The 17030-nt window shown below is 39.4% G+C and overlaps 1 protein-coding gene across 2 annotated transcripts; it reads right to left on the reverse strand.

The window, feature by feature from the left end:
- Nucleotides 1–456: 456 nt before the first annotated feature.
- On the reverse strand, nt 457–17030 carry wnt3a (wingless-type MMTV integration site family, member 3A). 2 transcript variants are annotated; one of them, XM_044369486.1, is made up of 5 exons: nt 16698–17030; nt 14974–15164; nt 9661–9902; nt 3358–3623; nt 457–3267 (listed from the first exon to the last, which is right to left on the reverse strand). In XM_044369486.1, the coding sequence occupies exons 2-5, from the start codon at nt 15063–15065 to the stop codon at nt 2788–2790; spliced, it is 1080 nt and encodes a 359-aa protein (XP_044225421.1). In that variant the 5' UTR covers nt 15066–15164; nt 16698–17030; the 3' UTR covers nt 457–2787. The 2 variants fall into 2 exon arrangements, with proteins under 2 accessions (XP_044225421.1, XP_044225422.1); XM_044369487.1 differs by lacking the exon at nt 14974–15164.

Below are 17030 nucleotides of genomic sequence, written 5' to 3' on the forward strand. Positions count from 1 at the left end.
CTATCACTTCCCACCACTGTATACCCACCAAAATTCTTCAAAAGCATCGGTAATCTTTTTTTTTTTTGTTCTATAAGATAGGAGCGACCTATTTACATCTATATTTGATGAAAATGGTCTGAATTTGAGACAAGGCCTCTGCTAGCTGAAGATCCAGGATAACTTATTTCACGTTGGGCCATCTAATCATCTCAGATCCAAGTGCTGCACTTAGACACACATTTTAGATGTGTGATATTGGCTCCTGTGTCAAGGGGTCTCCCCTCAGGTCATTCAAAGTTCAGGCCTCCATGCTCAGAGGTTCCTGGATGCTGGCCCCATTCATCCTTCGTAGTTTACCTGTTTCTTGGCGTTCACGACTCACAGAAGTCACCGAAATCAGTAAAGTTTCACAACGTCCACACGAAAGTTCATTTGTAAATAATAGAACAACAGTTTGGTTGTTTATGTTGTTTTATTTTGGTGTTACAGAGTTAACATTAAGAAATCTACTACAGGCAGTAGGACAAACGATACCTGTGTGCAGTCAGTGAAAAAACAGAGATGAGGTAAAAAGGCTACAGTGTTACAAGTCACAACACTGTTTAAAAAAAAACAAACAAACGTATTTCTGCAAATATATACTTTTACTTACTAATATGTACATAGCGTAAAATAAATAATTATAAAAAACATCAAATTTTAGAAATCCATAAAAACGCAAAAAACTAGTCTGTACAAAACTTTGGATTTAAAGAAAGAATTAGAACATAAGCAAATTGTCCACACAAGCAATCAATCACAGATAAAGTGTAAGGTAATGAATACAAGATAACAGATCTTGTACTGATAATGGTTGCTGTGTACTTTATTAAAGATGACTTAAAATGTGAAACTGGTTATGGCTGCTCATTAATATTTTCAGTCATGATGAAAAGTAATCATGGGTGGGTGATTTATTTGAACTATACATGCCTGAGACGTAGCATTACATTGGCTGTAAACAATAATTCATCAGCGACTTTAAACATTTTGTTAGTTTTTTTTACGACATCTTGTCTCAGTTTTCAGTAGTTTTTCACTTTCCAAATAAATAAATACTGGTTGTGTCTCATCTTCTTGAATTAAGGGAGAGTAACGTGAATTGTTTTTGCCCTGATGTTTAGCATGACTACAAGGAAACTAAAATAACATATCAAACTCTATTTTGGTCTATTTGGTTAAAATGGAAATTACTGTATGCAAGAATTAGTCAAAACTTCACATTTTTTTTCCTCCAAACTATATATAATAGATTTCTTTCACAGAAAGAATCAACACATGCAAAGAATATACATATAACACAGATAGACAAAGACATAAAGAATGTAAGGACTTAAACAAAGACACACAGACACATATTATCTTTACTTAGCAGCATTAAAGTAAGGGAAGTATTGATAGTTTCAGTGATGCTGCTTGTTGTTTAGTTTTGGGGAACAAGAAGCCACAGCTGAGAATCATCACATGCACAGGTTTTGGTCATTTTTTTTTACTACAGCTGCAAATTATTCTGCATTACACAGAGCTTATATGATACAGCTTAGTTTGCAGTTTGTTTGCCTTTTGTGTTTTTTTCCCCAGGGAATACAGAATTTACTTCTACTTGGTCAAATATCAAAACAAAAGAATAATATATGTGTATAAAAGAAACAAAGATAGTGGGAATATCCCTTTTTATAAATAACAGTTTTTCCCCACACCCAGTCACATGACACATTGCTAATACTGATAAAAACAAGGAGAACATGCTTCATATTTCTCAACGGGACACAAGTGCTGACCTTTAAGATTCATTGGCAGCTCTCTGACCACCGCAGACTTGGATTGGGTTTTCTTTTTCGTGTCTTTGGTTATAACTCTCTGTGTTGTTCAAAGCGTTGTCACTCTTAACAAAAAGCTTCCAGTGTTTTCAGGTGTTTCAGGAAATGTGCACACTGTGTATATTCTTGTTTGGCAGATGTTCGGTGGATGTGGCTCATGTCTACTCTCAGATAAAATTAGTCGTTTAAAGCAGATATTAACTTGTTAGCTTAAGAATTTTGAGAATATGTAAACACATTACAGCGTAATAACTACATTCACTCAGGTGCAAGTGCATTCTTACCCAAACATCAGTAACATATTAACACTATTAAACAAATACTCATTCACACTATGATAATGTTAGTTTTCAGATATACACATACATACTAATAATGTTGAGGAGGAGAATGCATGCTGTTGAGTGTCTGATCCTGTAAATTTCTCATAAATGTTGTCACTTATTGTGGCAAAACAAATTTGTGATGGAATAAGTTATTAAACATGAAAGAATATGTGACATTTTCATTGTTTGCCCCATAGACTTGAAAGCATTGGCAGTGCTGTACTATTCTCAACAAAAGTAACTACTTGGAAGACAGAAAAAAATCACCAATATGGTGTTTGTCGATTAGCCAACAGTTCTCCTTTCTGGTGTCAGTACATGAAAACTCTTTCATCATCACTATAGACATCAACATTGTTGTCCTCATCACCACCGTCATGGTTCATATGGGTGATGCTTTCTGATGTCAACATCTACTCAACTGTTCCAGTTGATTAAGGCAGAGACTGGCTCTTTTTAGCATCACAGCACAAAACACAAGGCTGTTGTGTCCGCCGCTGGAGTCAGTGGGACAGGTCAGACAAGTTCACAGTCTCATGTCTTGTAGTTGTAGTTCCTGTATTTGTTCTTGTGCCTACTGGTCTTTAAATTTTGGTGAGAAAGGCAAGAACCTGGCGTCGTTATTTGCAGGTGTGCACGTCATAGACTCTCACACACTCCTGACAGCTGACGTAGCAGCACCAGTGGAAAATACAGTGGCATTTCTCCTTTCTCCTTTCAGTCCGGGTGTTGTGACCTCTGCCGCAGCAGAGGAGGTCGCATCCATCTATGCCATGGGACGTCAGGTTGCAGATACGATCACGGGTGCCAAATGAGCCGGTCTCGGGATTAGGGTCACAGAAATTGGGTGAGCTTTCATAATAAACCAGGTCGCGCTCGGTGGGGGGTTTGAAGTAGTTGTACTTGGGTCTCAGGGTCTCCACCCATCCACGAGATTCTTTATGCTTCTCCACCACCATCTCAGATGCGCTGTCATACTTATCCTTCATGTAGTCACCGATAACTCGGAAGTCAGGCTGAGACCACCAGCACGTCTTGACCTCGCAGCTGCCCGAGAGCCCATGGCACTTACACTTCAGGAACATGTTGTCGTTGAGGGACTAAGGGAAAAAAAAGAGTTAATCGAACATCTGAAAGTAGAAGTACTGCTCTGACACAATCAGCACAAAGAGCTTTTTAAAAAAACTCACCATTCTGCCTGCCTCATTATTATGGCGGTTCATGGCTGAGCGTGCATCAGGTCGATTCTCCCTCGCATCAGCAAACTCCCGGGACACCATACTCCCAAACTCCACATCCTCACTGCAGCCACCCCACTTCCATCCCTCACCGGGGGGGCCCTTATGGCGTGTGTCACATCCACAGATGGTTGCTGAACCCTCGGCGCAGGCACGGGTCACCGCAAATGCCACTCCCGCCGAGGCAATAGCATGGACAAATGCTGACTCGCGAGTGGCTGGATGGAGAATTACAGATATGTGTGAGACATAGAGCGCTGGAAAAATACTGGAAGACAATGTCCGACAGAGAAACACCTCTGCAGAAATAAATGACCATGGATTGTCCCATGAGTAATGATTTTACTCATGCTAATGATTTCTTTCTGTAATAAACAAAGAGGTTGCAACATACTATGATGGGGAGTATATGTACTCATTGCTAGAGAATGTAGGTCACTACTTTTTACTGTATATGGATATCCTGTGTTAAGTCTTGCATAATTTCATTGGCAAATATTTCTCAACCCAAACTAACAACAAGATTTCAAACATAGTGGTCAAGTGATTAACTTTACATACTGTAACTGCCATTACTATTGTTAGCTGCATGCGTTTAGGTCGTATCCACCAAGGTGTACCAGTATGTGGGTTCATCCAGCCCAGACATCAATCGTCCTGTCTCTGAATAAGGCCAGCAAGGCCTTTGTCTCTGTCTGACATAGCTAACAGATGACTCAGAGGGATCAGGATCTTCCAAAGAGATGAGAGGAAGAGACGGGCCTGACAGGCCTATAATTAAGAGACTCAATTAAGCTTTTGAAAGGTTTGGAAATGGCCTCACACCGCGGGGACAAGTCATAGACAACACAGAGATAGGTTGTAGTGTCCAGATATCCCAAATGACACTTAATCGTAATAAAAGTGGAAACATTCACTGCTTCATTATTCCTTGCTTTACCAGGATTATTACAGCGAGGTTTCCTTAAATATATGTACTTGTATGGTTTTGCACTTTGCACATACAATAAAAGACAGAGAGAAAGATAGAGTAAGAACATGGAAACATGGAATGAATAAGGTGAAGCAGAGTAAAGAGAGGGTCAAAATCAAATGAATTCAATCAGTGTGTGCATATGTGTGTGTATGTAAGAAAGAAAGAGGCAGTGCATGTGCATGTTTCTGTCTAAAGAACAAGAACGACAGAGGAAAAGAAAGAAAAGAAAGCAGGGAGGAGTATAAAGCTAAAGGGAGTAGGAGCTCCTCCCTTACAGCAGGTTCCAACCAGTTTGAGGACTAAAGGGCATTAGAAACAATGATGCAAGAGAAAAGGTCTACTGTCATCCTCCACCACCCACTTCACACTACTACTGTATGCACACAAGGTTACCGACATTCACGCTCTCCTTAGTAGAGTCCCTCTAACAGTGTAAATGTCATGTATCATTTTTCAATCAAAGTAACTGTAAGCTGTAAGATTTTATTGTAAACCACTGCATGAGGTAATTGTGTACTGTGATTAATTACAATCATTCTCCATGGTCTTAAACTTTTAATGTACTGTATGTGCTTCCTGTTTTGATAAAGTTAGTTCCAGGTACTAATAAGGAATTCTGTAATTGAATTTTTTTTCAGCATAGAAATAATATTTAATTAAATTCTGTGTCACTTAACAACTACGATTATTTATGAAAATTGAGAGAAAATGTGGACCCAAAATGGAACCCTGGGGAACACCTTTGGAAAATTGCGACCTTAAGGATGACTGACAATGATGCTGCAGAGCATAAGGGGGTGGAGGGATGAAAATGGAAGAGGAAAAGAGGATTATCTTGACATAAAATGAGCAAAGGAGTAGAATGGGGAATAAATTAAATATGTCCTGACATCTCGTGTGTGAGAGGGGGCTAACTTGGGAAAAAAGATTATTTAAGTAGCTCTATAAGGTTATGGATTTCTAGTGACAGTATCTTAATATCCAAAAAATTTTAGGAAAATGAACTGATTTCGTTGTTTTGATACAACAGGTTGGCTAAATTTACGCTTATAAATGATCCTTTTCAAGCAATTATGCTATATTGTCCACAAAGCTGTAAACTCTTACTGACAGTGCAGAAACTTTCACCATTAAGCTGCAAGTTTTTAACTTTGAGTTTATGAAAACAAAAAAATAAATACATTTTAACAACATGCAGAACACAGATGGTTTATGAGGACAGTGTGAGCCTCTATATCCACCTCAACACCACATTGTTAACCTGGTGCCAATACATATGTTTAATGTGGTGTGTGGTTGAGCCGTTTACGGTTATACTTTTATATACTTCATCAAACGACTACTGATATTACATATGATGCTTGGTGTTTCATACAACATAATATCAACATTTGAGGTCAAATACACCTATAACAGCATTTATTTCACCTGGAAACACCAGCTCTTACATTAGTTCCACTGTGTTTCTTGGTTTTAACACCAATTTATGGTATTTCAGGACACTTTTTCTCTGACAATGCTTCTCCACCAAACTTTGCCAGACCCTGGCAGGCCAAGTGGTCCCTACAACCTGCTGGGGGGTTGAATCCCCTATTGTGCTTCCACTGTCACGCTGTGTTAGTCCCACAATGGGCCCAGATATTTTATATGAAATTTGCCCTGGCCAGTGATTAGTGGGGACCAAGTTAAGTCATAGCAACAGAGAACTATGCATTGGCTGGACCCCGCTTGTCGGCAGACGGGGAAATCCCTATTCAAATGGTTTAATAAAACAATCTAAAGGGCGTGTGAATGGGGAAAAGCACTTTTTCTCCTGCTTAATCTCATGGTTGCGAAGATATTGTGCTCTGAGCAGTGCCCAGCGGGGAGTGGGGCTAAGGTCCCCCCATCAACTCCCTTTACCACACCCCTTCTTTCTTTCTTGCCCAGAGTTAATGATATACTGGTGTGCTAGCTTCCCTCCCCCAGCATGGAGAGACATACGTCTCATGAAAAGCAGAGACCTCTTAGCTCATCCTAAATAGTTACACTTTCTCATCCTCAGGTCATAGGTCGTAACCCACATCCCCTGACCTTTTCCCAGTTAGTTTTAGATGGGACTGAGTGATTTAGGTTAATTTAGTAGGTGGATTTCCTGGTGCACAGAATTTGGGCAGGGCAGAAGTAGAGAAGGTTAGATAAGTCTGAGCTACAACTGAATGAAACCTTGCAATCCCTTCCACATGCTTTACATATTACATAATAGGAGTTTCCTATAAACCACATTTTAATTTAATGGTTTGAAGTGGGATAGTGACGGCACATGTCTAAACATGTATGGGTGGTAACACCTGTGAAATTGTGACTGTCCACTTTTTGTAGCAAAGTTGCCCTCACTAATTCTATCATATGACTCATAAACTGGGGCCTGATTATACCCATATAGTAGGTAGGTGTTCTGTAAATACCAAGAATGCCGAAACAGCTCTGGGATCGGCTCTGTGGACTAAGAACACCTGCGCAGCTTTCTATTACCTTTCATCACAGGCAGATTCCAGCAGTGCATGTTTTGACACTTTACTTAATGTAAATTAATGAGTGCTGACGCAGACATAGCCTAGAGGTAGGGCTCGTGATTTTGGGTGTGGAGTGAGAGAGAAACATAGTGAGAGGATCAGACCAATGTGTAAGGGAGAGAGAAGGACATGTCAATTTTAAAAGCAGGAATTGTTTTTTAACTGTTTTATCTTGTGGTACGTGTACATGAGGTTGTGTATGCGTGACAGTGTGCACTTAAGATGGATGCTTTTATGTGTGTAGTCATACCAGGGTATGATCACATGTTTATACATATGTGTTAGACAGGAGGTCGTGTCAATGACTAAAGCATTTCCACAAACGGAAACTGTAAAATGTTTCCCATTCAGTGTTTTATTTTATCTTAATTCACAAAATTGACCTATCTCCATAAAGATGCATGTTTTTATTCTTCTAGTATTATTCTTAATCCACCTCTGTAAAACAAACTTCTACCATCTACAGCAAAGGTGAGAAGTACATGGGCATTAAGGGCTAACTGATAGGAACTAAGCCTCTGAGGCCTATAATGGCGTCTACACTCTTCCTTTCAGCTTTGCCCCAGAAAAGGCAGGAGGAAACCGACACACTACAGTCTGAATCGCAGACAAACAGACACCAGTGAGGACAATGGCCTGGTTGCACAGACAAACACCAGCATCAATCAAATCCAATGAAATGGAAGCCCTCTCCTACTAAGCCCTATCAAAGGCCTGTGAGCCCCTGAGTCACTCTCCTTGGCCTCTGACAAAGGCACTTAATCCAGCCACTTTGACCTCTCACATTATTAAGGGCCTCAGTGACCTTAATCCAATCAAAATGATTTACTAAAGCCCAGTAGCTGCCTCCTCTTTCCAGTCAGTACCCCTGCAATTTAGGCCCGGGAGGGGAGGCACTGGGAGAGATGTGGTGGCATTTTGCACCACAATAGGGTTCGGATTGAGCACCCCTATCGTTAGCCACCTACTTGAGCTCAAGCCTCCTCTATCAACTGGCTCAAGAGTTTATTAAAAGCAATTGCCCCAACTAACCTTCAACACCCCCACCACCCCCCCACCCCACCCCGACACTCCACCCCTATGTTCTGCACTCATTCTCAATTTTGAAGCCATTAACTAATTTCAGACTCATATAGAAGAAGAAGAAGAAGAAAAAAAGTATCCTGAATCACCATATTATAAAAAGCATCTTCTCTTACTAAAGCCATTAAGATCAAATCCAGGCTGCTATATTTTTATTAATGATATTCATGTGTTTAGATTATGTTCTTGTTAAACCAAATACAGTATGTAGTTATAGTAGACTGATATATATGGTGAAAACATGGATTGTTTAATGATTTTTTTGTCAAGTTGTGTATTGTACATTGGGGGATTTCTACAGCCTGAGCCCATGATTAGACCAGAACTGACACACATCTGCAGGTATTAATACATCATCACAGAATCTACTGGGAGAAATGTGTTTCTGAAAAGTCCATGACTCAGTTTAAGTCTTGTGTAAGGCACTTCAGAGGAACATACAGCAGAACAATCACAGGGTATTCCCTCCTAAAGAAAACTCCAACAAGACAGAACTCACTCGACACAATTTAGTACATTATTTCATGCATACAGGCTGTGCGGAGCTTGTGTAGGCTAAAGTCTATTTAAACAAGGATTTGAATGAGCATAATGAATGATGCACACAGGGAGTGCAGCTTTTCTAATGCAAATATAAGACATAGAAGATTTGGAATAGAAGAGTTAATCAGCATAGAAATAAGTCACTTTCATTTTTTTCCCCCAGTGGTCTTTTTTTTCAGGTGGTTTGAATATGTTTCATGATAATTGGATGCAGCAGCTGTCAGACGATCTGGAGACAGTTATACACTCACTGCATAAAAAAACTAGTCTTACTCTACACATTTAGGAGCAGGTATAACACGGGTACATAATATGGGGCCAGTGGAGTCAGACGGTGTCATCATAGCTATCAGTAAATAGTATGCTTACTCAAGTTGCTAATACTCTGAATTATATGACACTTTGTACTTCTACTTTATTGCATTTCAGAGGGTAATGTACTTTTTAACTCACACATTTATATGACAGCTATACTTACTTTTCAGTCTCAGGTTTTACATACAAAACATGTGACCAGTTGACAAAATATTATGCACTGTTATGTATTGAAATATCCAACAATGTATGAAGTAGTTCATATTACATTTACCTTCACCAGCTACAACATTAATATGCAACTCTCATAGTAATAAAGAGAATAAATAAAATAAAATTAACTAAAGAATTATACACTTGTTCCAAAGATAATACATTAAACTGGGTCTTACCTGATGAGTCTAGGCCTGATAATTTAGTTTTTCTGCAGAATGTATGTGTTGCTCTCATGTTTGTAATGCTGGTAAGGTAAATTTCTGACTGGTTCTCACTTTAATATTTGAGCTCAGTTTGCCAGTTTTGTTTGACCTTTTAAAAGCCTGTAAAATGTTTATAGCTTTGACTAATGTTTATTATGAATGAGACAAATACATCATGGGAATGATGACTAATTAAAACACCAGGAATTCTGGGGGTGTTAAAAACTGCCCAACTGACTAAGGGCCTGTGGTACACTCACAAGTTGTTTGCATGAAATAACAGTAGCAAATGAATAACCTTATACTCGTATAAAAAACAAAGCACTGCACATCTTGTTAAAGTTCACATGCGTGTTTGCATTACCTTTATCTAACACCGGCCCAAAAATGGCCAGATTGTCATTGACTGTGGTGCAATTCCAGCGTCGGCCTCTGAACTGATGCTGGCACTCCTGGATGCCAATCTTCACCCCTTCCGCTACACTGGGCATGATTTCCACATAGTTCCGGCAGAAACGTAACTGTTTGGGCACCAGACCTGGGATGCTGCCACAGAGGATGGGTTGAGTGCCCAGTGATGAGTACTGGTGGCCCACTGCTAGTGACCTGCAAAGAGAGAAGTCAATGTCAGTGTTTTAAAATCAAAACGGCATCTTATCTTCTTGTGTGTTTGTGTCTTTATCTATTGATTTAAAATCACTCAGGTGGGAGACTCATTCCCCTCCCAAGGCACAGTGTAATTTTGTGTCTGTGTTTGTATGATTGTGTGTATTTGTTTGCTGTATCAGATGCTACCATTAGTTGCGCATCCTTTATCCCTTCAACTACCCTTTCTGCAGACACCTGGCCTTTGTGTGTATTGAAATTGCAGCCCTGCTACCACAGAGGCAAGCAGTGTTTCTGTCTAAGATGAAAGTCCACAATGCATCTAGAGGTCTTCATAGACCTTAAGCTGACAACTTGGAAAACTACACCTTGTTATTAACCGCACACTTAACAGGCCTTCAGCTTAGGCTAATAAGAGTGCAAACCCTACATTGAAACTTCAGAGAGTGTATTAAGTGTAACACAGAAACTCAACCCCCCCTTTTTTCCTTTGAGGAAGGTATTCTGGGATACAACAAGTGCAAACTTGGTTCACTGATTACATCTCTCTGTCTCGCTGCCTTTATTGCTTTCTCTCTGTCTTTCTGTCTTTATTTTCTCTGTCCTCTCAATTAGGACTGTTAGTAACTAGTAATCATAGAAATGGGATTTCCATTGTGTCATTCTATAGTATGTAATTGAGCCAATTTTAAGAAACATTTTGCAATAGTACAATTGTAAATGACCATTTGTCACTATCTGTCTGTGTTTCCACATCACAGAAAGCATTATTGGTTGGTTATATATGTGTGTATAAGCTGTATATATGAAAGTGGTTGATGGCCTTGGTTTGGATGTTAAGTTCTGTATCAAATGATATAAATAAATGTTGTAACTTTCCTTGTAATGAATACCATTTTTTCTATAAATACATGAACTGCTGACCTGAACTGAGCTTCTGGTGAAACCTACCAAAATCAATATTGTGACTTCTTGACACCAGTATAGAAGAGCCAAATTATTTAATAGCAGAGTTCCTATTATCTTTGGCAAATGCCTTGCAGAGTAGCTACAAAGTAGCTTGTTGGCAATCCAGACAAGTCTTCATTTCACGTCAACTGTCTATTAAAGACTGAACACTGGCAGCAGTAATCTGATGATCCTTCCCTGAGTGATATAGGGCTTGGTAACAGTTACTGTGTCTTTTAGCGCAGAGGCAGAGCCAGAGCAGGTGTGCAGTCTTTCGATGCTCAGTTTAGCTCACTATCTGTTGACCTGTTCACTGTTGTTCAAGGACTAATCGCTGATCACAACAAGATTACCAAAACTCCTGACACTGGCCTCAGGCTGTTTTCTTTAAAACCTCACAATCCAAAAAAAAAAAGTCAAATGACCCTTGGCTGACGGCTGATGGCTTTAAACATGTTGACCTTGAATACCTCAATTATGTATTGAAATGTTGAGCTGACAAATAAATTGCATGTTAAAATTTCATTTTCGAGATTACATTTTAATGTTGTCTGTCAGGTGTCAAGGTGTGTTTAAGTCATCAGATGACCCAGTAAGTGAACTATGCTTTTAGTTCCCTCGAGCAAATGGCAGAGCTATGTGTCACGCTGCTTTTTAACAGAATTTCTTGCCTAATTTCTGCAGACTAGACTGCTGTAGTTAATCATAAATGAGACATCCAGTAAGCGAGCAATGGCAAGTTGAAAATGACTCCAGAGGAAATCACATTTGCATCTGCATCTGCAGTTTGTCTGCAACATCCATCAGTAAACATGGGCACTCCTGTTACAAATTGACCTCTATTTGGCCCTTGTCAGTCCATATACCCTGAAGCACATCATTCCCAGCAGAAACCTGAGTCCACATCCCAAACTAGTGCAGACTTTTGGTTTGAAAGAGCAAAAATGCAAAGAAGACCTGTGCTCAACAATTCATCACAGGTTTATCATTGTGAAGTTGCTTGAACAGGGACTGAAGGGAAGTGAAAACAAGTGCTGCAGGCTTGCCTTTTTATAAAGTCTAGTCCCTTGTCAGTCAAGTCTTGAACCTCACAGAAGAAAAAAGGGTGGCACCTCTAAAAGTTTACATGGCATTTTCAGGAAATCCATCTTTAAATTGGAGCTTTGTATTAATAAATGAGCACCAAATGTATCTCAACAGCAGAAAACAATGCATAACAAATATCTACTTTTGAAAAGTGTTGGATTTTTCATTAGTTCTGCCAGAAGTTTCAAGAGTTTCCTCTTGGCCAGAGTCTGTAATGAGCCTTAGTACTCATCAGGACTACACCTGTGAGCGTCTATTTACATGCATTTGTACCAGCTCATCTTCTTGAACCATCTCACATAAAACCATCATGAGTCAATGTGCTTGGGTTGCTCCACTCACTCTGTCTGTCTCAGTGGGGCTGAGTAATCCACGAAACCTCTTCCTGTGTTAGGAAATGGCCCAAGAGAGGAGGCAGGGCATGTTCCACCAGGGATGATTTATGATTTTTTAAGGAGCTATTGAATAAAGAACAGTGTTGTTGGATACCAGCTCTGACAAATATTTACACATAACTTCTGGTATTTTATGTGTTGAGCGCTCTTGATTTCATTCCTTTCTAATTCCTACAGAGAAATCCATTTATGCTCCAGCTGCTCTCTGAAGAAACTGATGGTCAGGATAACAGTGGATTGACCTAAGTTAACAAGGAAATACTGAGCTTGTTCCCTGCTACAAATGAAAAATTTAGTTAAAACTGTTACAAATATATACTTAGGCAAAACATGCATCACATTCAATTTTTTGTCTCAGTACAGACTTTCCCCCTCTCATCTAAGTGTATCCAGCGCAGGTTTAATGCATATTTCAGCAAGCCCAAGCAGGGTACCTTAGAATTACCACTTTACTCGTGGGCCCTGGGGCCTTGGAGCCGACTTTGACATCAAGAGAATATGTTTGGGAAAAGGAATGTGCGGCAAGCTTTCACCTCCAGGTATTTATCTTCTAAGGTGGGGTGGACTAGGGAAGGGGGTGGCGGTGGGGCGGCGGGTGCAGCCAGGCTATGTCATGGCAGGTTGAGAAGAGACAGACATGAACCTGTCTTAGTGCAGATCCCCAGAGACTACTGTGGGACAGAAGGTGAATGTGATGCAGTTCTGATGGCCACTTAAAGCCAAGTTCAGCAGCTGCTGTCAGCAAAACATCATAAGTTGCTTTTCACAGAAGCAACAGCTCCTCAGATAGCTGATGTGCCGTTTGCAAAATGGAGAGACAGTGCAGCAATACTGAGTGCAATTCAAATGAAACCGCGTTATTTGACTTGGGATGAGTTGCCAAGGGACAAAAAAAAAAAAAAGAGAACATCAGCAGCCTTGCAAGAAAAAAAAAGTATAGTATTACGTCAAAGAGTCAAGACTCAAAGGTGACTTCATGTGCTACTTCTGCACTCAAAGATTGTTTGTACTGGTAGGAGTGATACAGCAAATTTTGCTACTGTTATGTTTACTTGCCGCTCTTTTGCTTAGTACTTGAGTTGCTGCAGGGTTTCTGTTATGACAGAATGGAAACCTGCCTTCCATTGTGTCATTCATAAATGGCTCCACAAAAGGTTTGTATGGAGATTGAAATTCGAGGCCTTTCTTTGCTCCGTTTGCCAAAAATGCAGCGTTGACACACACTGGCATCCAAAAAAAAAAAAAAAGTGTGACACATGCTCATGTAGGATGGTAAAAACAAACACTTCATAGAAAAAATATTCTAAGCATCAAGTGTCTTGGGAAAGCATCCAGTGTGACTACATGTGCTGAGATAACCAGGAGTGTGCTGATTTGGGCCAGTTTTTTTCCATCTCTCAGTGCCGAGGGCCCACTGTTATATCAGGATTTCCTTCCAGCTGAGCGTGTAATTAGTTTCTCATCAGTATTACCACCAGGGGACCCATTAAGGGAAGTAGATTAGGGTACACCCAATATCTAACCAACCCAAAATATTGAATGATTTACTTAAAGAATTACATCATTTGTTTGTTTAGCGCTAAAAAAGACATTTGTGATTGATGAGTGTCTGATGATTGAAGCGCAGACACTGTTAAACCAGACAAGAGCTGCTCCACAGTATGTGACAGTATATTTATCCATAAAATAAAATGTGCATAAATAGTGCTCAGTAACAATATTTGATACTTTATGAATAATTAGGCTACTATACCATTTGTTTACAATTTCATTAGTGCATGAATTGCAGCAACTCACTGCCTCTTGTGTGATTAAAGAGTGAAAGAAAATCCAAGAAAGACATCAGAATATTGTTGGTGTCATTAATGTGAAATGCTGCAGACCTCATGGGAAATGTGATCTGTAATATTTGTGAAGAAGAACTGGTGACAGCATATGCTGCGTCCACTTGTGAAGCTTGTGAAGCCTTCATTTATGTACAAACTGAGGAAAGAGTCAAATACACCATACAGAAAGTATTGCACTATCAGTATAATCAAGCATCCCTAGTATTAGATTTCATCCTTCTTCTGTGCCACTTTGACCCCCTTCCCATACACACACACACACACACACACACACACACACACACACACACACACACACACACACACACACACACGCACACTTGCAAGCATACAAACTTTGCACCTGCTGCACTCTGAATATGAAAATTACTCTATGTCAAACAGCAGTGGTTATAATATAAATGCTGAGGTGTTTAAGGTAAAAATATGCATAAAAATAACTTGAAGCCGTCCACAAACAGATGTTTCGTCAGTAAGAGTTGCTGTCTACAAACCTGCTGTGTGCTACAGCTTTTAAAATCAAAAGCGTCATTGACTCACGTGCTTTCTTTCCTCCCTGAATCGTCTGCTTATCAAGCCATCCTTTGCACTTCAGATAATGAACACTCACGTCAAACGTCTCAAAATCAAGCTGGAACAGCTTTTTTTTTCTCTTTTTTTTAAACCCTCAGTGCACTTCAATGACACTCTTCTAATTGCAACTAAAACAAATCAAAGCGGATTATCAGCTACTCCTCAGCATGTTTTAAAAATGCGTCGCCATTTGTCAAGGGATATAATGAAAATAAAACTTACCACCAGATGGGATAACTTGCCATGGCATGCGTAAGCCCGCAGAGCAACAGGAAACATCCAAGGTATATCATCCTTAAAGTTTCGCAAAACATCTCCAGCAGAAAGCCTACATGCGCGCTCTTACGCGCACCGAGATTTTAACTGAAGAGCAAAAACCCGAATCTGCACTGATGGATGTTTATTGCTATCCTCTAAAAGAAAAAAAAAAGAAAGGAAAAAAACTGAGAGACAATCTATCTTTCGCGACTACTCGTGGCAGAACTCGGGAGCCAAATATTAAAAGTTAAACACTGCTTGCTTCTTTAGGACCCAATCAGCAGGTATTGCCAAAGGGGGAATTGTGATGATATGTTCCCTCTGTTCTCTAGTCAGCCAGTTTGAACTCAGACACCAGAATGAACTAATTTTAAGATGTGTTTTAGTGCTCATTGAGAATTGGTCGCATTAGCATGCAGTGTGTGTGTGATATATAATGTAGTTTAAAGGAGAGAGGGAGGGTCTGAGGGGTTTTAAATAGACATCGGAACCCCTGTGGATTGCGTAGCTATAACAACCTGTCCGGATTTCACTCCCTGGCTTGAAGCTTCTAAAATGCAGAAATAAATATGTGTGAATTGCTTGAGACCATTATTAACGTCTCCAGTCCTTTATTTGTGCCTGTTTGCCATGAATGCAAAATTAGACGTTTTTTTCCCCTACGGACTGATGGATTCACAACGAATTAAATAAAACTAAATCGATCAATTGCTATTAGATTTTTTAAAAAAGAATTTACAATCTATCGCGTCGTATTTGTTTGTGAGATACAAAACTAAAATCTTTGACTCTCTGTTAATACACTTTTAATATAATCTGATGTTGTAGCTACAATGAAAATGCTCTTGTCATCATAAATTAGACGCATCCTGAGCTGCAGGTAAATGCAATATTTACAGCATTAATTAAGGAGGGAAAAGAGTTTTTCCTCAAAGGATTGTTATTATTATTTTTTACCTCACGCACTGTTAAAAACGTGCTCTGTTTACAGCCTGAAGAGCCTAACTGTCTGCACGATAAGCTGCCAGACTGCTTATTCCAACGAAAATATCCGATAAAATTGGCCGCACCACTGAGTTTAAATGGAAGACTGTCTGTCTGTTTCCCTTTCTCAATGTCAAGTGGCTGTTGATGGCTGATCTAATAGGAGGTGGACCGGTCTCTCTATTTACAGGCACTGATGCTTATCCGAAGATTAAAAAAAAAAACTGTCCTATTGTGCAACATCGGTGACTAACAGGGTTGTGGAGAGGGAACAAAAAGTCAATTTCTAAATTTAACGCATGCGATTAAATCATTTTTACTTTTCGTTTTTTATGATATAATGAGAATAGCGATTATTTAAAAATGTTGAATAAACATCCTACCAAATAGATGTTTCAGCAAAGCTTTACTGCAGGGAGGGACTGATCATAAATTAAATGTTTACGAGGAGGGAAGAGAAAACTTGCAGAAAAAACTGGTGCATGAAAAAAAAATACCGTTCAAGACTCAGCAGAGACATTTTAGCTTAATTTTAGATTAATAACACAGATAACTCAGTGTTCTCGCATTTAATGAGCCCAAAGTGGACTTTAACCTTTAACATCCGTCTGTAATATTGACATAGAAACGAAATTTTAATCAAAATATCTTGTTTTAACATTTTATTCTCTGTTCGGATCCAACTTTTAAGTTCACTTACTTACCCTGCCAGAACCATTTTGAACGTATCCATCTATTTGGGAGACATTTATTGCCAACGTTAATTAATACAGGATGTGTATATTTCATCATCTTTCACAGTCTTAATGGGTCTAATCTCTAAACTATGGTGAAATGTAGCCATTAATTGGTTGTTGTTTGACCTTCCCTGTTCCTTCCTTCCTATTGTTTACTCGTCTGCAGATGCAATGACTCGTCGTTCACTCTTATAATAGCCTATTTAGCTATTCAGTCAGACTGCCATTGTTGTCTAATTTCCAAAAAGTGTTCATATGCTTAACTTTAATGACATGCCCGGAGGTACCAAACATGGTGCA

This window comes from Thunnus albacares, chromosome 12, assembly GCF_914725855.1.
Source record: "Thunnus albacares chromosome 12, fThuAlb1.1, whole genome shotgun sequence".
NCBI classification, from domain to species: domain Eukaryota; kingdom Metazoa; phylum Chordata; class Actinopteri; order Scombriformes; family Scombridae; genus Thunnus; species Thunnus albacares.

What these genes read in the sequence shown, in the direction of transcription:
- wnt3a (XM_044369486.1), bottom strand. Translation starts at nt 15,065, where the DNA reads ATGTTTTGCGAAACTTTAAGGATGATATACCTTGGATGTTTCCTGTTG. An exon ending in TGGGCCGGTGTTAGATAAAG is followed by an intron (nt 3,624 to 9,660) that starts GTAATGCAAACA and finishes TTCTCCATCCAG; the next exon opens with CCACTCGCGAGTCAGCATTT. An exon ending in ATAATGAGGCAGGCAGAATG is followed by an intron (nt 3,268 to 3,357) that starts GTGAGTTTTTTT and finishes TTTTTCCCTTAG; the next exon opens with TCCCTCAACGACAACATGTT.